The 26836-nt window shown below is 42.3% G+C and overlaps 1 protein-coding gene across 1 annotated transcript in view; it reads left to right on the forward strand.

Moving 5' to 3' along the window:
- MAPKAP1 (mitogen-activated protein kinase associated protein 1) overlaps window positions 1-26836 on the forward strand; it is a 57338-nt gene that overhangs the window by 5177 nt on the left and 25325 nt on the right. The window contains exons 2-4 of the mRNA XM_010014434.1: window positions 204-380; window positions 7597-7706; window positions 26349-26456. Of these exons, the coding sequence (XP_010012736.1) occupies window positions 204-380; window positions 7597-7706; window positions 26349-26456 (395 nt within the window). The remainder of the gene's footprint in view (window positions 1-203; window positions 381-7596; window positions 7707-26348; window positions 26457-26836) is intronic.

Consider the following 26836-nt stretch of genomic DNA (forward strand, 5'->3'; position numbering starts at 1 on the left):
ACCACATGGTTATGATAGCAAGGTATGTTTGGGACAAGTTTATGTACATGCCATCAGTGGCTTTTCAGTGTATTGTTCCTGTAGCAGGCGTGTCTGCTGGTTTGTTATCTGTAGCATGGACGGATGGTACTGGTATGGCTGGGCTGAACTGAATTAGGTTTCTAACATCCCTCCTGAATAAACTTGTCTTCTCTTTGTTTCAGCGACAACGTCAATGCCTACTGTCTCCATATTGCTGAGGACGATGGCGAGGTTGACACAGATTTTCCACCCTTGGATTCCAATGAACCCATTCACAAGTTTGGCTTCAGCACTCTGGCACTGGTTGAAAAGTACTCGTCCCCCGGCCTGGCAGCCAAACAGTCGCTCTTTGTGCGCATGTGAGTATGGGTGCGAACGTTCTCCATCACTGGGAAACAGCAGTGGGTCCTTTTTCTTCTTTACTTTTCTCTATGTGAACTTAGCACAATTTGGGGCCACATGTATTTGTGGTTCTCTGCAGGCAAGTGCCCTGGTCTAGGCTCTGTCTTGAGGCAGGTAGAGAAGTAAATGCTGGTGGCAGCAACTGGGGTGAGCCTTCGAGTCTGAAACTGCAGAGAAGAAAAGAAGCCCTTCTGCATATGGTTAGTGGAGAAGATTGAACTGTTGCACTCCTGCTAGTAAATATTTGGAATGCACATGAAGTGTGAGCTCATCATCTTCATTTTGCTCCAGCCACACTACTTATGAAATGAAGCAATCCTGCCGGTCGTATCACAAGGTCCACTTCTGGTTTGTGCAGGTTCCAGTCACACAGCTGAGCTGGGGAATGGGCTTTTTTGCCTGTGGAATTGCAGAATATTTAGTTCCTTCCACCTAACCAAAGAATGCTGCATGTTTTGTCTATAAGAGGGAACATCTCCTTCACCCGCATGCATTTCTGTAGAGTCAGTGGATTTGAGTTTGCCATGGATTTGATTTTTTTAATTCTATGATCCTATGATTGTTTTATCTTCAAGATAATCCTGAATTTTCAGTATCCCCAGAAAAATACCAGCAGGTATATAGAAAATTCTGTTCTAATTCTATGCAATCAAAAAGGATCACAAGTGTTTACTGCAGGTAGACCAGTTAAGAAGCCTGTTCATTAGAAGATTCTAAATTATTGATGATTTCTTTCTGGAAAAGGTCCCCTTTCTTTCTCAACTGCCTCCTACCTACATCCCCATTGTCTCTACTCAGTACATAGAGATTACTGTTTAACTGCAATGAACACATGTGGTCTCAGGTTTTGGACATCAGCTTTGGAGAAGGTGGAATCGGTGTTCCTGTGTTTATCCCAGACTCCTCAGCAGGATCCTGGCCTGCACTGCAGTTCTCTGACGGGTGTTTGTAGCAGGATTAAGGTCCAGCTGCAAATCCTGCAAAAGAAATGTGAAATCTTTTGCTTTAACATAATTTGTGCTCATGTGAGGACCTTCCTTCTAATCGGGAGGTCCTGACAATTAGAAATAGGACAACTGCATCATAAGAAGCAGTGCTTTTCTGATAGGTATTGTTTTTTTCTCTGTGTCATGTTAATTTGAAATTGCTTGTACTTCCTGTGCAAATAGTTATTTGTAAAGATTTAGCTTTAAATTAGCATTTTTATTGAGTCCCCTAGAATAAAGAAGTACTTGATTATCACTTGATCAAGGAGCTGTTACTAGTGTGAGTTCAAATGTGTATGGTGTCTATTTTTGTAGGGATTCATTGTAAATTCTACATCTTCTTCCCTGTCACCCTACCAGGGCATGTAATTGTGGTTTTGTATTTTGCATCTCTTTTTTTCCTCCTCATGCCGGAGTATTTCAGCTGCTGCTGTGTCAGGCTTGTGACTTGTAATGTTTATTAATATTGAATCACTGTTGAAGAAGGTTGATGCTTCTGAGAAGCTTCATGATGAAACATGGTGTTTGATTTCAGACCTCACCATCCTGCATATTGGATATATTTTCCGATGTTGTGCAGCTACCGAGCTGACAGTTATGGAACCCTGCCAGGGACCCCGCTTCAGCAGGACATGTTTGAGCAGAAACAGTTTGCAGAACTTTATACACTTAAACTCCTGCCAAGGCAAACTCTTAGCCACTTGAGTTGGTTATAAATACCCAGTGGCGGTGGTTAGAAGTAGCCCACAGTGTATTTTATATTCTGAGCTGAATGTGAATGTCTTTGTGGCTATATAGAGTAGTAAATAATTGAGTTTGATTAGGGAGAGGGACCTCATTATCCCCCCACCTGTGCCCAGCTGGTAGGGGAGGGTCGAAATGAAGCCATTAGCTGTCTCTCTTACTGGCATCTCAAAGAGCTCAAATACATCTGTGTCTTATTTTCTTTTCTGGCACAATCAGTCGAGCAAGCTAAGCAGGCATGACCGAATTTGGCAAGTTCCAAGGACTCTGGCAAAGTTACACAAGGAGAAGACGGAGGGCAGTCATTCTGGCTTCTAACTGCCCATTAGTCTAGCGAGTTATGTTTTTGGAAACTGTCTGTTGTGGAAAGCAGTACTTTGTCCAATGTCAAACATGGCACTCGCAAACAGCCCTCTTTGATGTTGAGAAGGATTTGTCAGGAGGAGTCAAACAAAGCAATGCATTCATGTAAGTGCAGACTCCTTGAGATGATGAGGTAAGACCTGAAAGACTCTGAACAAGGTAGTTTAAAATAAATCTATATTATTATTAGGGCTTTTTCCCTTGGAAATTTTATTATCGCAACTTGACTTACCCGATCTAATGGTGTTTCTAGGAGTTGTAGTTCAGCTGCCAGTTGGCACACAGATGAAATTTGGCATACAGTTCCTCTGCTCTGTTTTTTTCTGGTTTGATATTGTGTTTATGTTACTTTGACTGTTACATATGTATCAAAGCAGCACTTCTGCTATACCTGGTAGATTAAGGTTGAAACAGTTTTAAAATACCAGGCTTTCATCATACATTTACAAATTCAGTTCAAAGCTTCGAAGCGTGTGTTTTACTTAGATTACAGAAGCACTCCCCAGAAGGCCCATTGTCAGTTATTACATGGGTGTAGGTAATCTGCAGAGTACATTTTAGAATAGTTATGAAATGCAGATTTCAGAAGGATAGTGTAGGTGCCAAGGTTCAGAAGGTAGGAAGGGCAGGAGAAAGGAGTCGGAGAAAGAAAGGAGTCAGAGCAGGAAGTAGACTTCTAGATGTCTAATGATAGCCTCCAGCAATGTCAAGACACAGCAAGTTAAACTCAAGAGAACAGGAAGTTATCAAGGCTAACCTGAGATGCGCTAAAGTAAGATCATTTAGATTTACGTTTGGGATAAAAATTGAGGCTGGCATAGTTACTATGGTTAATATCACCGTGCACTTTATCTTAGAAATTACCCAGCTTAAGTGAAGTGCATTGCGTCAACTGGGATTTTTAGTCTTAACTTTGACTTTGTGCTGATCAAGTGGAAATCGTTATTAGTCATCCACAGGCACTTTCAACCATGCCAGGCATCTTTTGCAGCGAGCTTTAAGGGCTATAAATTCCATTTCAGTGCTAAGAAAAGTTAAAAAATAAAAAATCCTGCTCCAGATTGGAAAGGCAGCTTTTGGAAAAGTTTGTTTCTCGAGTCAGAACAGAAACCTTTTGTCCTTTCAGCACTGGGGTTTTATTTTGTCACGCAAACAGAGCCCATGGAGAGGACACTGCTGTTTCCATGCCGCCTATGAGTACATTCCCCCCCCAGGGCAACACCCCGGTGTCAGCCTGACGAAGCTCTTGCCTCTTGTGTTGTTTTCTTTTTCCTCTTCTGAACCTTGCCACCCTGGCTCCAGCGCTGAGGCTGTAAAAGAAGATGGAAAGCCAAGTTACCGCAGAATGATCACTATCATTAACATTCACGGGTGGTTCACTTATCATTCCTGACTGCACAGACATGGCAGCCGTTATGAAACGTCCACAGGGGTAGCACGATGATACATATTACATTGTGCCACAATGGATTTATGTATTCTGTAACAAAAGAAAAGTGTAATGAAAAAATACAGAAGGTAATCCTTTATTCCTCCACTGCACAATTTATCAGTAATGCCTGTGGATGATAAGTGCCAGGGATTTCCTTTGCTTGATTTAACCTTGTCACCCAGGTATGTTTTTGCAAAATGACAGAAAATACAAGCTAAGGAATTTCTTTGGCTTCCAATCTGTAAGCAGCAGTTTTAATTGATTGAATAGCATCTGCTTGTCTCTCTCCTTTCCTAGGGTGTTAACTTAAAATAAAGGTATCACACGTTAGCAGGGTAACTGAAAACATGCCATTCTTAATTGTAATAAAGGAATGGAATGGAAACATGCCATTCATAACTGTAATGAAGGAATGAGGGGACAGTTCATGCACATTACCGACGCAGAGCGTAGCTGGGAGGCTGGCTAGGTGAGGTGCAGGGTGTATTGCTTCCACAGGAGCCTCACTGTGCTATTTCCACATGAAGGTGGGTCACGGTAGATTGATGATGTTTCAGGTGATCCAGTGTGGAGGGTGGCTGCAAGACTCCCAGCCTGTTTGATAGGAGACGGTGTGGGGCTTCTCCTCCGCGGCAGCACAGGAAATGGGCTCTGACACCTCGGCCTGACCCCAGGGTGACAGCAGAATCCCTTTGGTCTGGGCTTAAATCCACCCTTGGCTCAGATTTGTGGGTTTACTGAGTGCTAAAATGTCATTATTGAGGTTCTGTGGTGTATTGTTGGAGAAAACCAGGGCTGCATGCCCAGTGAGCCAGAGCAGAGGAAGGGAGAATCATGCATCTGAACTGAGACAGGCATTTCAGACCCTCTGGCTCTGCTCCAGAGCAAATATCCAAAAGTTTACGAATGCGGGGTGCGCTTTACATTTCAGTGCTCTTGCCAAGGTCTCACTTACTGGATAACACACTAAATATAGTAAAACACAGAGGTTTTTCTTATTTTGCTTTGATCAGTAAAGTAAACTTTTAAAGATTGTTCTGGGATGAGATCCAGCTTCTGAGGCAAAGAATGGCCGAGGCTCAGGCATGAGTTAGTAATAGAGTGTCAGGAAAATTAGTCTGACAGTTCTCAGGCCAGCTGCTCAATAGAAAGAATTGACCAAGTCGGGATGGCCTGCAACATGAACGGGATCAGCAGCAGCATGTGCTTTTTAGCAGCTGAAGTGTCAGGAATCAAAAGACAATTTTCCATTTTCGGGAGGTTCCAGATACACACTGGTGGGAGCAGCCCCAAGCTGGGTCAGCTGTAGTCAGTCCACCAGTTCTGACTATGGTCAGAGCTGGGGCTGGTCATGGTGTCAGCTACAGGCCCTGTATTTTATTTTCCTATATTTTGGTTGCAGTTCTCTGGAAACCTTTCTGTATTGCAGAGCAGTTTACAAATTACTCTAAGGCACCAAATGTCTTTTGAACGGGTGTTCTGATGGTTGCGTCATGTCTGTAAGGCTTTTCTTGTAGAGCTTCATTGACAAACATCGTGTTATGTAAATAAAAGCACAAAGGTAGTTTCATTTTGTAATTATAGTATGGCTGTTCAAGAGGTTTTTCACTTTAAAAACTCTTCAGCAGGTCAATTTGGGCTAGTGCTGTAGTGAGTTTGGGACGCGAGGTGAATGCCCAGGCAACTGCTGGGCAATGGAAGGATGTTGTGTGGTGCTCATGCACGTTGTCCAGCTCCAAGGCAGCTTAAGGGAAGGTTTGAAGAGCTGAGGAAGGTCTCTGCTCACTACATGGCATTAGTCAACCCCCCCGAATCCTTGGGCTTTTCCGAGACTGGCAATCTCACCACTGCAGGCATGGATGGTACTCCCTCATGTGGAGCAGTGGGCTCAGTTCTGCTCATTCTGTATGAACCACATGGCAGAAATAGAGAGGGGAAAAGTAGATGCATGAAAAGGTTGGGAATATTTGCTTTGAAGACGAGTAAGATAGAGTTATAAATAATAAATGGTCTAGAGAACATAAATTTGGGGCTTTTGGGCAGTTTTATTTTGCCAAGAACAAAGGAAATTGAGAATGAAATTCAGATGAGACTCACAACTGATGAGAAGGAGACGCTGTTTTATACTAGTGGCTTGTGGGACTGTCTGCTGTGGGGTGAGGAGCCGGGGGGGAGCTGCCCAAGGAGCTGGGGATGCTCTGAAAACAGACCTGTCTGATGCACTATTCACAACGTGGCAGGCTTTTTCATTTGTAATGCATGAATGACCACCCTGTGGATTTCTTGACCATCTCTTCTGCCTGTTTGAGCCACTCTGGGCAGATGATGTTGAGTTGGAAAGCTTAGTGGGGTAGATAAGGTAACTCTACCCTGGGAGCAGGGTAAAACGAGACAGTGCGTGCTTGTGGTTCTGCTAGCCATAAGAACAGCACAAGTGATCTGCAGCACAGCAAGGTGGTGGCCAGCATGTGCCCAGGCAGGGAGTTCACTCGTCACCATGTATGCCCTGCAGCCAGGGGGCTGGAGACATGATAATGTGTGATGAGGGCTTGGAGATGTCATTTATTCATCTAAGCTGTGTCACAGCATGGGCTGGGGATGCCACAGCTGAACTCCAACTTGTATTCCCAGTGTTTGTGTCTTAAAGTGACATGTAATATGCTCGTGGTTTTAATGATGTTATTGTGTTGCTGGGATTGCTTTTGACTGCCAGTTACTTTTAAAAAATATTCCAGCTGTGATATTCATACAGAGCTCTACTCCCTGATTAAAATTCCTAGTTGCCAGATACAAAGCTCCTCCTCCTGTCTAAATAGCTTTGCAAACCAGGTTTTTTCCATGCAGTGCAAATCTCTCCCCGTGGGTGCCTAGCAGCTCTCAAACTGCCGTGCTAACTGTCTGCAGTGACATCTACTGACTTGAGCAGAGATTGACTGCAAGGTCTAAGGGGCAAAATTTACTGATATATTAATCCAGTGTCTCTTCTATTATATTGTCACCTTCTCTGCTTCCCCAGTGATGCCACTTCTGGTGTTTGGCTGGTGGTATCATCCATAGCCATTCCCATGCCACTGGCCGTGTTTCCCCAAGGTGTGCGCTTTCCTGCAGGCAATGGCCAATATTTTGTTCTGTGATGTACACAAAAAACATGTCCAAAGAAAGCACGTTCCTTAGTTTGCAGTAATGCTGTACATTAATAGTGCTGCAGAGCTGTTATTTCTCTGAGTGTTGTTCTTCCACTTCTTAATGATTTGTCACGTTTGCCATCGGGACTTGTATGACAATGACATTGCAAACTGTTTCTCTTGTATGCACTGAGGAACGCCTAACAGATACTTAATAATGAGGAGTTGAGGAGCTCTGCAGGTGCATTTGCTCATTTTTCTTTTTTAATGATGAGCACAAAGTGATCAAAAATAAAGATAAATTATGAAAATCTTTACACACCTTGAATCTCAATCCATTTTCTCCACTTCTGCCTCTGCCTTTCTAAGGGACTTTGCTTAGTTTCTCCTTTTAACTCACTTTTATCGCACAACTTTGTTAATTGTTGTGCCTAACAAATCTTTTGCTTGAAACTAATGAAAATTGCAGTGAGCTGCCTGATGATGATGATTTTGTAAAAATGCATGTGCATCTGTCTTGCAGAAATGCTGCTCATGGATTCTCACTTATTCAGGTGGACAGTATGAAGGTCACCATGAAGGATATCTTACAAAAGGCCTTAAAGAGAAGGAAGGGATCACAGAGAGGCTCAGGTGGGTTATTTATCCTATTTTCTAGAGGGTAGGGTGTTTTTCCATGAGCATATTTTATATCTCTTTTTAATGGTTGTGAAAGATGCTCAGGTTTTTTCAGTGGGTATTACGATTTTCAGCACCTCTCTGAAGCAGTTCTGTGCACAGGTTTGTGTTCTAGATGCTGGAAAAATGCAGACAGTGGAGGAGCTGCATAATGTTTGCTGCAGAGCAGTATATCCATTACTGCAAATATTTATTTATGATAACAAAGCCATTTGCATTCAAGTCCAGCTAGCAGCAGTTTGAGATGATGGGTGGAAGTACAGTAAGACCAGTCTGTGATGGAATTTGTGTATGCTTTTAATTTATGTAAGAAAATGATGCTTAGTATGATTTTAAATAATTTAAAGGATTCCTCGTTACTTGTAGAGAAAAAGAAAAATTTACTTTCTGTGATGTTGTCAAAATTATTATAGATAAGACTTTCCAGCGTTTTAAAAAAGGAAATTTACTGTGCTTGCATTTATATTTTAGAGCAATGCTTTTCCAGGGTATAAATGTGCATTCACATATATGTTAGTATATATATACTTCAAAAGTATAAGGCTGAGGGATCTTTCCAGCAACGAGAAATAATTACTGTGAGAAATTGCACTGAGTCTTGTCACGCAACAAAGGAACTTTAATATAAACCTATCTATATACTAGGAAAAGATAAGGATCTTGTCTTTGTAAATGAATGAAACCTCCTTATATACCCTTAGTTTTAACTATGGGAAAAGAAAATAAACCCTGTTCTCCTTCGAAAAAGTAGCTCAGCGCAGTTTTTAAACGAGTATATAATCTGTCATGGATTTAATTAGCTATCTTCAGATGAGAGCTGAAGTTTTAATAAAAGTTAGAAGAGATAACACAGTGAAGGACACGGATGAGCTGTCTCAAGGCCATATTCCAAGGGAACGATAAGAGCTGTAAAAAATGGCAGAGGAGAGCAATTGAATGAAGCAATGAAAATCTGATTCTCGTAAAAAAAAAAGGGGGGGGGGAAGGAGGGGGGGGGGGGGGGAAAAAAAAAGGATGAGACCCGCCAGCGTCTGCAGCAATTTGGCCACTGGCCAGGAGTCATTGTTCACCCTCGGCTGTGGCGGCTCGGTCCAGATGTGCCAACTGCACGTTTCGGCTTTTGCCAGCTGACTGCGCCGTTTGATAACCAGCTCTCTGGATGCCCATCACTGGCCGCAGAGATAGAATTAAATGATGATGATCTTCCCACAAGTTGGGAGAGGAAACAATGCATATAAATCTTGATTTCATCTCAGCGTGAGAAGTCTTTATCCATCATCACTCATAATGAACAAGTCGTTAGCTGCGATGAATGGTGTTCTGGTTTTTTCAAACACCTCTTTTGTTCACTTTTTTTGGGTGACTTTTATTTATTTCCTGGGGTCAGATTTCCCTTCCCTGAAGGGAGGTGGCTAAAAGATTCACTTAGCTCAGTCTTTAAACTACTTTCCTCCTTTGTGTAATGGATGTTTTACTCTTTGTCCGTTTGACATTTGTTTTTGCTTTTATTTTGTTACTTTTGCTCAGTAGTTTAGAAATGGAATGGACCTGTCATTTACTGCTTCAGCTAATACTTGATTTGTTTCTACTGTTTTGGACTCCTGCTCAGAAACCTTTGTAGTAACAGGGCACATAAACATGTATATATCATCTTAGGGGGGTTTAATTAAATAAGAAATCATTTGAGGTTGGAACTAGATGATCTTTAAGGTCCCTTCCAAACCACTCTATGATTCCGTGCTTCAGATTTACCTTTCATAGATTATCCATGTGACATCTCACCTCTTTGAGCTATGACTGTCATCCCTGCTGTGAATATAACCACAGCAGAAGTCACAGCTAAAAACATTTTGGTTACTTGTAGGTATATTTACTCTTGTACATGTAACTGGATTTCTTGAAATAGCTGGTGTTGCTTTCAGATTTCAGTATAAGCTTGTGTACAGCTACATCCAGAATTAGGACCCGCAGTTATAAGCTTCATGAATTGGAGTCACTGCAAGAAGAATGAAAGGTTTCTGCTTAAATTCCCATATTACTGAATTTCATAAATGAAATATTTTATTACTGTTGTTGTTTAAATGTTGGTGAGCACTCATAATGCTTTATTGAAATTGTCATGTAACACTGTCACATGGGTGAAGGGACTTCTCAGTTTAGGTATTTATGTATTAAATGAGTAAATCACAAATTGAACTTTTTTAGTTAAAAGTATCTTCCCTTATGCAAAACGCCCCTTATTCCCAATTACTTCCCTTATCCAGACTGTGATTCATCAGATTGCAGACTTTTGGGGGGTGAGGGTTGCAGGGTCTTGCCTGTCATCTTTAGAACAGCAGAAATCGCAGCTGTCTGCACAGAGGGATCCTCTTGCTTGTGCTTCCCTCTGGATCCAAATCCAGCCTTTCCCAGCCCCCTTCTGCTGCCGTCAGCAGGGTGGATGGAAATGCTGCCTGGGCTAAAGGATGGTTAAAACTCAGGATGCCACCACAGTGGGTAGGGACAGGCTGGGGCAGGAGTGGAAAAAGATTTGGGCATCACTCTGCATTCACCACCAGATTCTTCATGTTTGAAGCGGATGTGCCTCTTACTTTCACTGGGAGATGCACAGATAAATGGAATTTAAGATCAGACTATTAGCACAGTACAGTCCTGCACCACTGGAGTTTGAGTCATTATTAAGCAGTGGATTAGGATGTCAAAGTTCTGAATAAAAGATAAGACATAATTTAGGAGAAGGGTTTCTTGTCTTTCAGCAGTGCTTCCTTTTAAGTTGATTGTTCTGATTTTTAAAAAGAACTAACCAAAAATAGACTTAACGTGTTTATTTAAAGCTTTCTTAGTAGTTTAATAAAACAGAAATGCCTGTGAACCTTCCTGCATGTTTTCAGTGTGCCTCCAGACCAGTCTTCACAGGGCAAATGAATTCATTACATTTACAGCTTATGCTGTTTTCAGGTACTTGTATAAGAAATTGCTTTCTGACCTGTTTTCACCACTGACTTACGTGACATTTTTCAAATTGGTCCCGTGTTTGTAGGAAAATGCAAACCTTGATTGGCTATTTTGGGTGAGGAGGACATTGGAGAGCTGCTGTCGTATAGTCAGGAAGGGTATGTTCCAGCATGACTTGGGCTAAAATACTGAAGCAGTTTTCTCTACTTATTTTACCCAGCCAATAGTCTGCAGTTCACAAGCACGTTTTCAACAAGCAGTTGGGTTGCAGGTCCCAGAGTCCATACTCCTCAGTCACCTCTGTGAGCCAAAAACCTCAGCTTTTCCATTTTTGACTTCTGTTTAGAAGTGCCATTACTGTCCTTGAGCTACCAACCCTTGCCTACCTCCTGGAGCACAAGGCTGATAATGACACGGGACGTTTCTCTGAATGAAGGGTTGCACAGAGCCCAGGTTTCCACATGTCCTGTTTCAGGACCTTGCACGAGCATTCACATAACTGTAGTGTGAACTACATCAGTAAAAGATATCAGTGTCCTTATATCACAATCCCTTTTGTTGAAAAGGCTAGAGCTGAATGAAGGCTTTTGACTGTAATTTAACTTCAAGCCAAAGATTGTTCATTGCAGGAAGGTACAGGTCAGTAGAAGGAGTCAGAAGTGGGGTAAAACCTTTGCTTCATAAAAAGCAGCATGAAAACAAAAGAAGCAATATTCTGATTGTGCCTAGCTCTAGTTAGGTATTATGTTGACCTGTCCCACCACAGGCAGCAGCAGGGGATTCATGGGAATACGGAATTATCTCTTGCCACATGCCCAAATAACCAACTGGAAGAAGTACATGGGAATGGCAGAAGTTAGGGAAAAGCCTGTTACAACCAGTCAGTTCTACATACTGGAGGAGATAAATCTGCAGAGGAAATTGTTAAGGCAGATGTTTAATTAGTTGGAGTCAGGCTGGATAAATCAGGATAGGAACAGTCTATGCAGATATGCTGGTGTGCCTTCCTTTTCTCTGGGCTGGTTTCATTGTCTTTAAAACCTAACTCTTCTTTTTGCTTGGAAAAGACACGGCAGAAACAGTCATATAACCTCTCTGTTATTGTAATGGATTCCCTTGTGTACACTCATAAAATAGAAAATGTAATTGATGTTTTCTTATGGTAATGAAAAATAACTAAGTAGAATACTTTATCATCCATTTGTTTAACCTATTGCGTGCTCAGCAGCATGTATTGCACATGCATATTTTACGTGAGAGCTGGAAATGAAACACTCCTGGTTGTGGAATGAGCTCCCAGAGGACACTGGTCTAATCCAGCAGTGGACCACCTTGAGGGAGGCTCGGGGACATGTCTCATGCAAGAGTGTTTCCTCAGAACAGCCAGAATGGGGGAGAAAGAGACTAAGGATGGGGCAATATCCGGCAATATCCTGACCATGGCAGGAAAGGGAGGAAGCTGAAAGCTCGCTTCAGTGCTGCAGAGCCCATGCTGTGTGTGTCACGTTGGCCCGGACAGTGCTGAGGTGCTGGGATAAAGGCCCTGTGGAGAGCCTGATATCTCTGTGAGATACCAGATAAAGAGCCTGTGGAGAGCCTTAAACAGATAGTTTAAGGATTGCTTTGTATACATTTGCCATGTCTAGATCTCTTTGAGGATGTTTTTTGAGGATCTTTGAGGATCTCTTTGAGGAACAGTGTGAGCACTCCGGCAGCTGATGGTTTAAATATAAAATAGGTCTGCAGTGTGGCAGATCTACAGAAAGGGAGTCACATGCTTGAAATCCTGAGCATAAGAACTTCTTGTTCTTCCTGAGTGTATCAGGGAAAATGTCAGACATGGTGCGGTCTGGATTTTGGACGGATGTAATAACAGAGTCTTGAAAAGCTTTTTCAGAAGGTGAGATTTGGGTGGTTTAGTCCTTGGTATAAATCTCCTCCCTAGAAATCAGTAAGAGTCTTAATATTAACTTCTAAAAAAGGTCGATATTAGACATACTTTTAAATCCCATGCTTCTGCTTTGCAGAGGAAGTTTTGTAGGTCATACAGATCATGTTGTGTAACTGTAAAATACCATTGTCAGTATAACTTGATTTGCTTTACCACTGAATGATTTTTCTATACAGTCAATCCGGTGTGTATTTCTACCAGCCTTACTTTCAGCAAGACTTACGTGTTGCTCAGTGAGCCTAGGAGTTTAGGTTATGGTAGATGCACATTTTAAATCCTACTTTTTAGGAAGGCTTTCAGTTGGACTGAGAGAAACACATTTTTTCCAAGACAAAATGCAGAGTGCCTTATGTTCAGACACCGCAGCATGGCTGAGCCTGGGTCTGACAGCATCCCATAACGTGCAGCAGGCAAGTTGATCTTATCAGGCTTTTTATATCTGCACTAAAGCCTGCATTCAATGTTTTCTATAAAATATGTTTGCATGGCTTACAATGTTAAGAACATAAGAAAGATGATGACTTCATTCTTGATACTTTGTGTATCTTGATGCCATGGTGATTCTCAAATCAAATTTGTGCAGGAACTACATATACACTTGAAAGTTATCTTCCTCGCCTTTGAGCTATCTCTTTCCTTTTGCTTTTCAACAGATACATTCTCTGGGATGCCAATTGCCTTTTCCTCCAGAGCTTGACTGAACTGACTATAAATACTAATGTAAAGTAAATAAGAATGCAGAGGGAATGTGTACAGAGGCTTTGTTTTCAAACAAATTAGGCATTGATGCCAGTATATGAAAACCGAATGTTCTTTGAAGGAAATTAGAGACAAAACTAAACAGTGTAAAATGCTGAAATGTTAGAATGATCCTGCCTGTTTCTGGTCCATGTCAGCCTCTCTTCATTTGAAATTTCTTGTGAACAGAGAAGCCTTGTCTGGTTCATCTTGTCTGATTTTAAGGAGAAATTCTTTGCAGGGTGAACATGCTACTGATGATTATTTAATAGCTGCTTCAAACTGCAAACATCCCTGAACCAGAAACACTCAGTCCTTTTAAGAACAAAATGCTATACAAGTTTAATTGTTATAAACAATACCTTCTGCCAACATTTCTCAGACATGACCTGTATTTTCCATAGGTTAGAGTGAGTTATTAACTTAGTATTCTGTTCAGCTTGGAGAAAGACTAATACTTTTCCTGTAAATGAAAACAGCTGCTTTACAATAACATTCAAGTCCCTAACAGCTGTCAACTAGTGCTTTTTGCATTCTTTAAAATGTGTAAAGTGACCAAAAATAGTCTAAAATAATCTTACTAGTCTGGATAAGTGTATTATCTCACTGCCACAGGAAGCTGAATAATAAGGAGAGGGAGAAATTCAAGAAACAGGAATAGGACCTAAAAATAAGTCTCCATATCATATTTTAGTCGCTACAACAGAATCAAAGCTGCACAGGCCAGTTAAAATAATCTATTCCTCCACCAGGTAATGCAGAGCAGAATCTATTACAAAAGCATGTTTCATAGTGGTTTATTATTCCTGAGTTTTGGATTTGTTCACACAAAGCTGTTAAGTTATTCTTCAGAACTTAAAGAACAGAAGCTCAAAATAAAGGAGAGCTGCATGAGGCTCATCTTCCATTCGGAAAGCAACCAGGGAACAGAGATCTGAGTTTTGTTTGGAAATTCACTTTCTAACATTAACAGTCTCAGCACCACTTTTAACTTCAAATTTCTTAAACATGCTTTCTGAAACTGTTTATAAACACATTTTATCCAAAACTTACCCAGGACAAAAGCAAAAACAGCACTGCAAAGACGCTACTTGAGTGAAAAACCACTTACTGTCAAGCACCCCGCCAGGCCCACGGGAAATCACGCGGATGCTGCAACGCTGACGGTTTTCGTTTAAACCTGTCCCACAATTTTCCTATTCCTGGAGTATCTCAGCAGATATGTTTGTAAATACTTGGTCTTGATGTTCTGGTGCCGGATTTCATTTGTCTTGCTCCTGTCTCCCGCAGACACTAAGGAGGGCTGGCGTCCCCAAAGCGCCGGGAAGGGGCACGACGGCTCCACGTCCCCGTGGCCAGAGAGCGGGTTGGGGTGGCAGCACTGGGAGTGCAGCAGTGGCTGCAGGCAGGGAAGGATGGCAGTGATGAGGCAGGATAGGGACGTTTATAACACACAAATTTGCTTCCTCTGCAGAGCAGGTCATATTCAGATCGAAGGCAAATACACTTCTGTGGCCCACTGCGTAGTCCTAAGTGAATCTGCCCGCGGTCTCTGTTGCTGAAGGCTCTCCTGAAACTAGACCTTAGAATTCCAACCCAGAATCTGCTTCCTATCATGTACAAATCTCCATTTTAACATCAAAATTATTGAAAATTAGGTCTTTAAAGAAGTGTAATGCAGTGACTTTTTTAAATATCCCTAATAATCCTGTCGTTACAGTTACTCCTGGGGAGATCCCAACTGAAAGTGAGGAAAGCTTTCCACAATGAGAACAATCAGCCATTGGAGTAATCTCCCCAGGGAAGTGGTGGATTCCCCAACATTGGACACTTTTAAGATTTGTCTGGGCAAAGTGCTGGGCCATCTAGTCTAGGTCATGCTTTGCATAGAAAAGTTGAACCAGATGATCCTCGAGGTCCCTTCCAGCCTGGTATTCCGGGATTCTGTGGTAATCCCCAAAACAGAATATAGCTCTTGTAAGTTCCTAAATAGATTAAACTCCTGGGACTCTTATGAGTTACTAGCCTTGAGATTACTGTTGGCACTAATGAAGAATTTTCTTATTATTCTCCATCAATTAATGTTTTTCTTTCATCAGAAGATTAAGACCCCAGTGCCTGGCTGCAGGGGGTTCCTAAGCGGCCCTGCGATGAGCCTGTGCTCTCGGCTCAGAGCAGAGTGTCCCAGAGCTGCAGCCACCCTTTGGAGCATGGGTGGTGGTTCTCCTTTCCAAGTGGGTGCTTGCATGTGGCAGGAGAACACAAAGCATGGGGCAAAGTGCTAATTCTGGGCATCTTTTGCATGATGCTGCTCTCCCAGTTTATGGTGGGGGTTATCAGGATGTTGGAAAGTGGAGGAGAGGAGGAACTGAAGGGCTGTGGGTGTTCAGGCCAGGCAGGACCCGTTCACTCAAAGGCCTTCTGATTCGTGGTAGCCGCTCTTGCTGCAGGAGGAGCTGTAGGTCTCACTTGGAGTTTTGCTTCCTCATCTGCACTGGTAGGCAGAGGAATAGGACAAAAAGCAATGGCTGGAAAGAGGGGGGTATGTCTATGTTTGTATTACATTTATATGTATTCGTTACATATATAAAACCAGAGAATTAGGAATATAAAAGAAACTATGTAAAACCACAGCCCTGTGATTAAAGCATTTTTCAGAGATGAACCACACTTAAAATAAACTGCCATTAAAGTTTGATACTGTCATTGCATGACGATAACTGAGGAGTTTAATTTTTAAAGTAAATATGTTAGAGTAGGCGATGCATATGTTTGCTCTGACTCTTAAAGAGATGGAAGCCCCAGCATCTGTGACAGTGAAAAGCCAATTAATTTGTATTTCCTTGTGTTTACACGCATGCTTTTCTGCGTAATGGTAGTTTTGAGTTTCTCTGGCTTTCAGTGCTTTGTTTTGGGTAATTATAGCATCCCTGCAGAGTCTTGCACCCCCAATTACTGAGCGGCTTTACCTGGAGATGCTTCAGAAATCCTGGTTTTCCTTGCATTAAGCTGTTTATATTAGCAGGATTTAAGTAAAGAACATCATCAATATTTGCAGGTGTTTGGTCAAGACTCTACTGCTTGCTGTGCCCCCTTCACCAAAGAGGCAATGTAGTAACAAAGGTGTCAGTGAAATGCGTAGCCCCGCTTGTCCCAGATTTCTCCCTGGTTGGCCAGTCCCATGCCAGGCATGGTGAGGAGCTGGCTGTCCTCGGAGGGGCTCACCTCTACCAGGTTGTGCCTTTCCATACCCTTTGGGCTCAGCACTCTCTGCCTTCACATGCCAGGAGTTGTGTTTGGGTCTGATACTCGCTTGCTCCCTTGCCACGATGTCTCTTAGGGAATGAGGAAGGGTTGCTTGCTTGTTATTCTTGTAGCAGTTTTTCCTCAGCAGGGTTGGTGTGGCACAGGGCGAGCTCCTCTGTGCTGTAGGGGGTGTGATAGAGGCTGCTCAAAATGATTTCCTTCTGCCTACAAACTCCATCTCTGTTTTGCAGCCGTAATAATTTATTTCAGCAAGCCCTTTCTCACCAGCCTGCTGATGCTGAGCAGACACTGATGTGACGAGGGGATGGGGTTGTTGGCGTACGTGGAAGAGCTCAACAGGAATAAAGTTTGTGAATAGTTTGTCAGGATAGAAATAGCTCGTTAGTCATGTGTGTTTGGGCTGATGGGATTCTGGACATCAGCCCGAGTGGGTGAGGAAAATTTTTTGTGCCTGGCCTCTGAAATGAAAGTGAAATATTGAACTGAGTCTATTTTAGAGATATATGTTGATATTGAAATCATACGTTTACTGGTTCTTCTGGATTGGTAATAAAGCTGTAATTTATGTGACATTTTACATTCTGCAGTTCAGTGTTTGGATGATAGAGACTTTTTTGTTTATTTTACCCACTCTGATGGACAAAGATGATGCTGATACCCCAAGTCCCTTCATGGGACCATCTCCTTCCTGCTAGTGTTTGAAATGCACCCACCAAGGCTGTTGTGTTGCCCCAAGATTATCACTCACACGTCTGTGACCAGGGGAAAGTGCTTTCTCACTTCATAATCCAAGTCAGTAAGGCAGAGCCCTCACATTAATCTGCATCACAAATAACCAGCCTAGCTTGGGCTGCAGGATGTTCACACTGGTGCCACCTCTTGAGCGTGGGGAGGACTCAGGGTGCATCAGGTATAATGTGTGCTGCTATGCCCGTACCTCATGCAGCTGCCTGCCCTGACATGGTCCCCTAAATTTGTGATCAAAAAACCCAACAAACCTGTATATTGTATTTCTGCTATAGGTACCTCATATTATAGATCAAACATGATGATTTCTTTATCCTTTCAGCTTTATTTAGGCAAAAAGAATAGGACTCTAAAGCAGCAATTAAATAAAGCACTTCTGTTAGTATTCTGCAAAGACTGGTTTGCTGCTAGTCAAGCTGCATGTTTTCTGTACTACAAAAAAGCAATATATAAATGAAGTGTTTGTTTCTTTTTAAGGGGCTTTTGACTAAATTCTTTAATTTCACTGGCTGTCAAGGTGGTGTTAAGTAAAATGGGTTTGAACTGCTGTAGTTTTTGTGTACTGGACTAGATGTCAGAAACCTTTGCCATCACTGGAAATTCTGTCACTCTGGATTTACTATCTGTTTCCCACAGCTGAATTCTTAAGCAGTGTGATTTAACACCTTGGCTCTCCATCAGCCGGTCCTGGCATTTATTTGAATGCATTACACCACTGGTTTCCATAAACTATTTTACAATTGTTTCATATAAATGACTGTTTATTTCTACAAAAACCATCTGTATTTCTGCAGAGAGCAGCAGATAACTGTGTGTAAAATTCAGTAATGTCACAACAGTGCAAGTTAAGGAAAAACAGATTGGACTAAAAAAAAAGTCTCTTGCTTGTGAACAACATTAAAAGTTTTGTTTTCACTATTTCAATATCTTTATTTATTAACCACTATTTGCATTTGTAATGATAAAATCTTTATTCCACTTCAGAGGTGTTGAGGGGCTTTGGGGATTTTTAACGGATAAACAGATTTAAGATGTCCTCAGAGCAGTAGGATTTGAGATGTAAACATTCTGGCTTTACAGCTATTTCCTCTCAAACTGTTTACATATTTTCTGTTGTTTTATTGTCATTGCCAAGCACACAATAGAATCCTTGCCCCTTCTGTCATGTTCAAAGAAAAATCCTATGGAAAGAGACCTGAGGCCTTTCCCAGTTCCCAGTTTCTGTACTCTCTGCAGTGTATCGATCCCTCTCCTTCAGTCCTCTTTGTTTCTGCCTGGTATTCCTTCTCTGGCCCAGGGTCAGTGTCTAGCACTTACGGGAAACCTGGTCTACACCCATGGCCCTCATAGGCAGGCTGCACCCAGGAGGACCTCCTGGGGATGGTGTGGTGCCACAGTTTGCCTGCTCCCAGCCAGCTCCCAACAAGCATTCATGCTGCTGAGCTATTTTAGTTCTTCCATATGCTGCCCATGTGCTGGCGGAGGGAAAGCTGGAATCCAGTAGTCTTACACTTAGCGCGACTGATACTTTCTGACAGACTATTTGAAATGATAGAAATACATAAACCTCCTCTTTTTTATGACCTTGTAATAGCTGCAACATATTTCCAGCAAATATTTTCTATGGCAATAATAAAAAAGTGATAACAAAAAAATAAATATAAATATAGTTTAAACTCAAAAGAAATCACACTTTCAAAACCTAGGGTTGGAGCAGTGAGGCAATAAATCACGTATCCTTGTGAAAGGAGAAACTTGAAATAGGAAGGCACCACAGACATCACCATTAAATGTTTATCAGCTATTTTCTTTTGACTACTTTCCTGTCTTATTTCTGTGCATGGATAGAGCCTGAAACGTAGCTCATGTTCACTTTGCTTATTTACTGTCTGCCTGGCATCTACTGCGTTGGCTATTAGGCAAGGACTGACTAACTGTCTTTATAAATTCTGATTTTTCATGTGTTATTTTGGAATTACAGCTGTACACACAGGAAAGTGCCCCTCGTCACTGTGCTGTGCCTGCACTGCTCGTCCCCACACAGTGACACTGGCTCTTGCACGTGCTTATCTTTTGGAAGATGAGACAGAATATCACATCCTTCACCTCAACAGACATTCAGGTGGTCTCATGGCTCCTGGCATAGTGTTTGCTGGCTCACTAGGGACAAGTTGTCTTGTGCTATAAAAGAGATGAGTTGTGGTGTCAAGCTGAAATACGGTGGGTGTATGCCCCTTCCTGCTGTGGGCATCAGCAGCTCTGGCGTTTGGAGGCTGGAGATGTTCTTTGTGCCAGAGCGTTTCTGCAGAGAGTTGTCTGAGGAGCTGTGCCAGAAAAACTAATCCACAAACAGCACAAACCACCATGAGCAGACAGTAGTCACTGAGAGATCTGGTCGAGGTCTGACACGAAGATGCTGTACTCTTAACTGTGATGTGTAACATGTTGCTTGTATCTGCTGCTCTCTCAGATGTGGATGGTGGCAGGAGTTTGTTGAAGGAGAGACCAGTATACCTTGCCTTCCTTACCAGGCAAACTGTAAAATGAAATTGCAGCAAAGAGCAGAATTAATAGATGACATGCAGACAGATGCAATATATTGAGGAAGAAAATGGGCATAGCTTTTGCAGAGCAGGTTGTGCCGTGGAAACCGATGAGCAGTCTTTGAGGAAGTCAGAGACCATCTGAATACGGATGATGTGTTTTATACAGCATGCTTAGATTTCCAAAAAAGATTTGACAAAGGCTCATGAAGCAATTAAGCTGTCACAGGATGAGAAGGAGGATCCTCACATAGATTAATAATTGATTAAAAGACAGGAAACAAAGAATAGGAATAATGGCCCTCCGTTATTAGTAACTAGGTTACTGGTGGAGTTCCAGTGGAACTGGTAGAACCTGCATTGTTCTCTTAATGTGGGGCATGGAAAAGGATGTGAATGCTGATGTGACAAAACGTGCTGTTGATACAAAAGAAGTAAGAATAGTGCAAATAAAAGCTGTCTGTGAAGCACTGCAGAGGTATCTCACGATGCTGAGTGACAGGACAATAAAATGAGAGAGGGAATTCAGTGTCAATGAGTGCAAAATAATATACCTGGTGAAAAGCAACCGTAACTATATGTATACAATGATGGGCTCTAATTACCTTCCATCAGTCAAGAAAAGTATCCTGGAATCGTCACGGGTAGTTCTCTGAACACTTCAGCTCACTGCTTAGGAACAGTCAGAAAGACAAATTGAACATCAGAAATTAGGAAAGGAGCAGAGAACAAAACAGAAAGCATAACTCTGCCAGTCCATACATCATGGTGTGCCCACATTGTAACTGTTGTATTTTATCTTAAAACGGATAATATAGAAGTAAAAAGATACAGAAATAGATGAGCATGAAAATGGAACAGACACAAAATGAGGAGTAGGTGCTAAGAAGAGAAGATCTTTTCTAGTTTGGAAAAGATATGACTGGGTGCAAGAGGGTCTATGAGGTGCGTGTGGTAGAGACTAAATAGGGAGGGGTTTGTCATAGTTGTTCCTAAGACAAGAGCTGCATGTCCCAAAATCAGTGGCTTGAAACAAAAGGGATGGCTTTTTCTCACCTGGTGCAATAAATTTGGGGGGTCAGTGTTAAGGATATTAGAAACTTGAAAGTGTTTTGAACAAATGTATGGGCCATAAAGGGAGCAGAAAGAGCTGATAGAGCATACCTGGAACCGGAGCTTTAGTGAGAATTGTAGGAGCTCTTGAGAGGGAGGTAAAGACAAGGGATAAGTAGGATGTTGCAATGTGTTTTGTTGCAGAAACTAATGCTGTAAAATATAGGCTCTGTTCTAAGCCATTTGGGTTTCTTTTTGCTTTTATTGGTCTTTTTAGCTTAGGTTGACAATTCAACGAACATTAAATATTGAAGTAAATCTTCCTACAATCCTTATTTTACCCTATTAACTAGTTTGGAGATGGAGGTGGGTTTTGTTTAAAGCCTCATTCTCTTTCTAAGTGTTGGTGTTTGTTTATTGTGCAGATTCAACCCCTGACCGTGGTATTCTTCATTGCTATTGAAAGTTAATGGGGGAAAAATTGCATTCCAAACATTTGAACCTGTAGTAGCCATGGCTGAACTTAGTTGATCTCTGGTGATCGGTTCAATTTAGTTACGATTTTTAGCCATTAGGCTGGGGCTGAATGATGGTGATTTGGTTGAGGCCAAATGTCTGCAGAAAATTGGCTGTTTGATAAGAGCCCTGTTATCAGAGGGGGATACTTTCTCATTTACATTTAGATGAGTATTGATTATTTATTTACTCAGAGAAGTGAGATTCGTTCCCAATCTTATCTCTCTCGTCTCTGCTTGTCAGCAGAAAGAGAGAGAGAGCTCCTGACATCAGCCCAAGATAACAGCACTTTGTAGTGAAGATAAAAGTTGGAATGGGCCTTTTTCTAGTCTTGACTGAAAGGATAAGTTTTAAAAATTAGAACTGACGGGTCATGCTTTCAAAACCCCATTCTGAAGGCTTTGCAGCTTAAATGGCAACAGAATTGGTTTGTTGTTATGTGGATGGCCATTTGCCTTTTGTAAGAGAGCTGCTTAATTTCATTATGCGGTGGGATTCTTCCCAGGACACCTTTGCCTTGTGTGGGTTGGGAAGTTGTGGAGGTGGCACTGGGGGCTCCTTCCTTGTTTGTTTTTTAGGCCCTGAGAAACCTTCTTCTGTTCAAAGGGGTATCTTGAAATAATGGAGTAGATGGGTATCTATAGGCAGAACCATGGTGTAATTGGTTAAAGGGGCATTGTAGCAGAAGGGATGTGTCTTAAGCTCCACAGGCGAGGTGTGAGATGCTGAGCAGGGCCCTGGAAGTGAGCAGCTCTGTTTGTCCCTCCATGCTAACCCCATTCCTCCACAGCTGCTGGTATGGCAGTCACCAAAGCAAGTCAAGAAGGGAATTGCTGTTGCTGGTAGTATTTGCAGTGTGTCATCTAGACTCTCGCTGCTGCCTGCAGGGCACTTTAACCAGCAGCGTGGCCCAAGAGTGGAGAAGACCTAATGCATCAGGCCAGCAGGTCTGGTGGGGAAAGGGACAGATCTCATGCTGTCTATGGGACTCTGAACAGTTTCTGCTAGTTTTTGAACAAAAAGGGTTTGCTTGAAGGTATAGCCCCTTCTCATTCACCATTTTGTGGCTCATTTCAGAGGGCTGCTTTGGTTCCCTCCTTCCTCTCCAGCCACACAAACACGTGTCTCTCCAGCCCAGCTTGCTGTAACCCAGCAACAGTTTTTCTCTTTCCAAGTATTTGTGACAAAATTGCAGAACTAGAAGAGGGGTTTGTATTCATTAGCTTTGTCTTCTGCATTTTTCTCCCTGGTAACTTCCAATTTAATGTACTTGCTCCCAGCGTCATGGGGGGACACAATGCACATGATTTACCCTGCCCCTTTGCTCCTGCAAGCAGCGCTTTGTGGGAGCGCTGGGCTGCAGCCCCAGGTCAGTGCTGTTGGATGTGGGACGTGCTCAAGTTGTGGTCCCTGCTGTCAGTGAGAGAGCTCTGGGTCGCGGGCCAGGACCAACTCTACCAGGATTTTGAAGTTTTATATTACAGCTGCACAGAGCATTTGCATCAGATTACAGAAATCCATAAAATCCAGGTTTGGTATTAGCGTTTGGAATTTTGTAGAAATTCCAAGAGCAGTATTCTGTTAGGAGACCATTACACTACCTAGTATTTCTACTACAGTGACATCACTTGAACTTGTGAGAGAAGTAAACGTCTTCTGCAGAATCAGACTAACATTTTTCATCTGTTGTGAAGCAGAGGTCATATAAACGTGTACAGATAGTAATACATTATTTAAGACTAGATACTCTATATATTTATTTATATATAAAGTCTCAACTTCATCCTTCTTGAAAAATTACTTATTAAAACCCTTATTTGCAAATCCCTGTCATAGATATATTACATATATATATATATATATAAGAATTCCATGGTATTTTCAGTTTTAAAGGAGTTCCTCATGTGGAAGGTTGCCTTGGTTTCTATCTGTAGCTCTGTGTCATTCCTTTATTAGCAGACAGTTAATACAGTCTTTACACAGACTGGATAAAACAATTTACCTGCTCACAGAATTCTCAAGTTGCTCCAGGTAAAGATCATCCTTTGACATTGGCTTGGTGGTGTTGAGGGATATCATCACCAGTGGCTCTCTGCAGGGTGGCAAGAAGCTTGTTCAGAGGTGTGAGGATTGTTTGTGGGCTGAGTGATGTTGTTCTTCGAGTTGACCCAGCTGGTGGAATCGGATCCGCACAGAGGGACTGCAAACTGCTGCCAAGCTCCTGCTTTTAACCTTGTCCCCTTATCATCATATGCATATGATTCTGTGATGATTTTAAGGCATTGATGTCTGTCCTTTTGCCCCACCTCTCTGTGCTGAGAGCACAGCATGTGGTTTGGTGCCAGCCCCCTGCAGCAGCTCTCACACAGCACTGTGTGAATGAGAGGAAATGATTTACTGGGATAGGTGAAAGTATCATGCTTAAAAGTGTGTTTTATGGAATGGACCTCTTGGCTCATCACGGGCATATTCTGGGTGTGTCCAGCTGAGAGGGCACCTGGAGAGGTCTAGAGTTCCAAGAGGGGCCAGCTTCACTTCTTCCTCTGCTCTGATTGTAAATGGTTTTAGGGTGAAAATGGGAGAGAGGCTGTAATAAAGAACCAGGGACCTGGGACACAGTGATGGGCGCTGGCGTCAGCAGATCTTGGTGATTTCCATCTGTGGTAGGAGCGCTTGGAATTAGGGGTTTGGTACGAAGCACCAATAATACAGACATTCAGGTGGAACCAACAGTTCTGCTGCCTTTGTCATTGCTGGGTACCGTTCAGCATTTGGCTGTGGTTTGGGAACCTCGGCTTACAAATGGACAAAGCAAGCAGGTTTTGCTGTCACTGATCCTGTTTTCAAACTACACCAGTTTTTAAACACAAATTGATTTACCACTTTGATATCTGTTTCAATTCAGTATATTTTGCTTCTGCCTAACAAGCCAGGCCTCTGTTTATTTAATTTAGTTTAAATTTGTAATCACATTTCCAGTAGCTGGGAGAGGAGAAAGGATGATGTTGTGTGCATTTGCCTTTCTGTTTGTGCTGGCGTGAGACTTCTCTTTCTTGAGCTTGGTTTGTTCTGTAAATGCTTCAACCGGCTACACGTGCAGTTGCTGGGGCAGGGAGGGAGCAGTCGTGCTTTCCTCCTCTGACCTGTAAATAGCCTGGCTCTGGATGTGCTCTGAGTGTCACCAGGAATAAGGGAGCTCCATTTTACCGAGAAGTAATACTCCACTTGAGGAGCAGAACGTGCTTGGGCTGTGCAGCGAGCGCTTCACACGGCTTCTGGGGAGACAAAATGAGGAGCTGTAATTGAAATTCTGCTGTAGTAAATTTAAAATTAATTGGCTAACAAATTCCATTTCTTAGGCATGCCATCTGAGGCTAAAATACGGAATTTTTTTATATGTTTTAAATATTTCATCATATACTATCATAATTCAAAGTCAGGAAACATTCAGAAATAGTTTAAGTACTGATAAAGAGGGAATAGATTTCGTTATTTCAGTTAGAGGGGTTTTGTTACATTAAGACCTGGTTAAAGGTGCTTTGCATCACTTCAACTTTTTTCAGGTATCTGTTTAGCATTATTTTACGAAATTACACAGAAATTACCCAGCTGAGAACTTTGTGCATGCTTAGCTCTTGGGTGTGAGCAGCAGTAGAGATCTGTTGATGTAGTTGGATCCATTAATGTAGTTGGAAAGCAGGTTTTTAAGCAGTATCGTCTGTCCTTTGGTGATTTGGTTTGAGAAGAAGGAAGTTGGCACCTGAATCTTCTAAGATTTACGTTTAAACGTGATGTATATGAAAATAATTCACTGGAAGTAATAGCATCTGCACAGGCTTAAGTTTGATGCAGTTCAGTGTTAACAGTGTACAGATCTCTGCAAAAAGGTAAAACCTATCTCTCGATGACCCTTTCTGCTCCATGCAGCCATTGAGCTGCTGGGTGATGCCAAACTCCCTGTCTCTAGTCAGCCTGGAAGGCAGTGCTGATGGCTGCTGAAGTGTGAGGAAATCCTTACCCCATGCTTCACAAGAAATGCACCATTCCAAGAAATGCGCCATTGGCAGAGATAGAAATAGCCAAACTGGGTGTCATGGAGCTTGTTTTCATGACAAAATGCAATTCATAAAAGCAGGGCTGCTTTCCTTCTCAGCTGTTTCTTGATGCTCTGTGCATGCACCACTAAGGCTGCAGCTGGGCTTTCCTTGGCTTTCCAAGTGTGAGTGTAGGTTGGGTTGAGCCCACCCTCCAGAAGCAGGCTGTAGTCCCAAGCTGGAAGAGGAATGGGCTTGGGTACGTGGGGTAGCACCCATCTGGGCCAGCTGCAGCTCATGGGGCTCGACTGCAGTGTGCTGCAGCCCTGGGGCTGCACAGGACAGGGCTCCTTCCCCCAGCAAACAGCAGCCAGGATCACATTCACAGCCGCCCGCCTTCAGACTGTGCTTGTTCACGTCAGGAAAGGTACCCAGTTACTACAACATAGATACACACCAAGGTTTGAGTAGGTATTTTTCACAACAGGCAATACCCCTCTCTTGCAGCACAGACAGGGTATTTAATTCAGGCTCATCGGATGGAGGAATAATGCAGGAATGTTGGACAGGAGTTTGTCAGGTAGTGCTGGTAGACAGCTGAAGATGACTGGAGTATGCTGTTTCTTTGCACACCATCTTTTGACGACAGGGCCCTTCTCTTCGGCAAAGAGCTTTGAAACATAAACATCTACCTGCCTTACTCTAGGCTACAAGTAACCTCATGTTAGTTGAACGTGATAAGCCATCACTTTGTTAGAAAACAGATGATTTTACAAGTTACTTTATGTTTCAGGTCCTCAGTATCGGCTGGAGAAGCAGAGTGAACCTAATGTCCCAGTAGATTTAGACTGTACCTTGGAGAGCCAGAGCACTTTGGAATTCTGCCTTGTCCGGGAGAACAGTATGTTTCCCCTTTTCACTTTTGCTCTTGTAAATTGCTTAAACTCACATAAGTTATGTATTTTGGAATACACGCTGTACTGTCTGGGCAAGTAAGTTTTGACGAGACTCTCTTTCCTGAGGCACTTCTCAGTTGTGCCAAAACAATATTCCAGAGGGAAATGATGGATTTCATACCTTCTAGTAAATAGTCTGCATCTTGTTTATCACTTCATGATTAATCGTTCTCTGTTAAATTCTGCTCTGTAAAGTTATGACCAACCCGAAAAACACTGGAAATATGAAACACTTTCTGTTGCAGGCATTGCTCAGTGAATAAAGTGACCATTCTGCAGTGTATTTTGCCATGGTGATATGGCTGTTAGAGACACAGATTTTTTC

The sequence above is a fragment of the Nestor notabilis genome, unplaced genomic scaffold (assembly GCF_000696875.1).
Source record: "Nestor notabilis isolate BGI_N333 unplaced genomic scaffold, ASM69687v1 scaffold21285, whole genome shotgun sequence".
Taxonomy (NCBI): Eukaryota; Metazoa; Chordata; class Aves; order Psittaciformes; family Psittacidae; genus Nestor; species Nestor notabilis.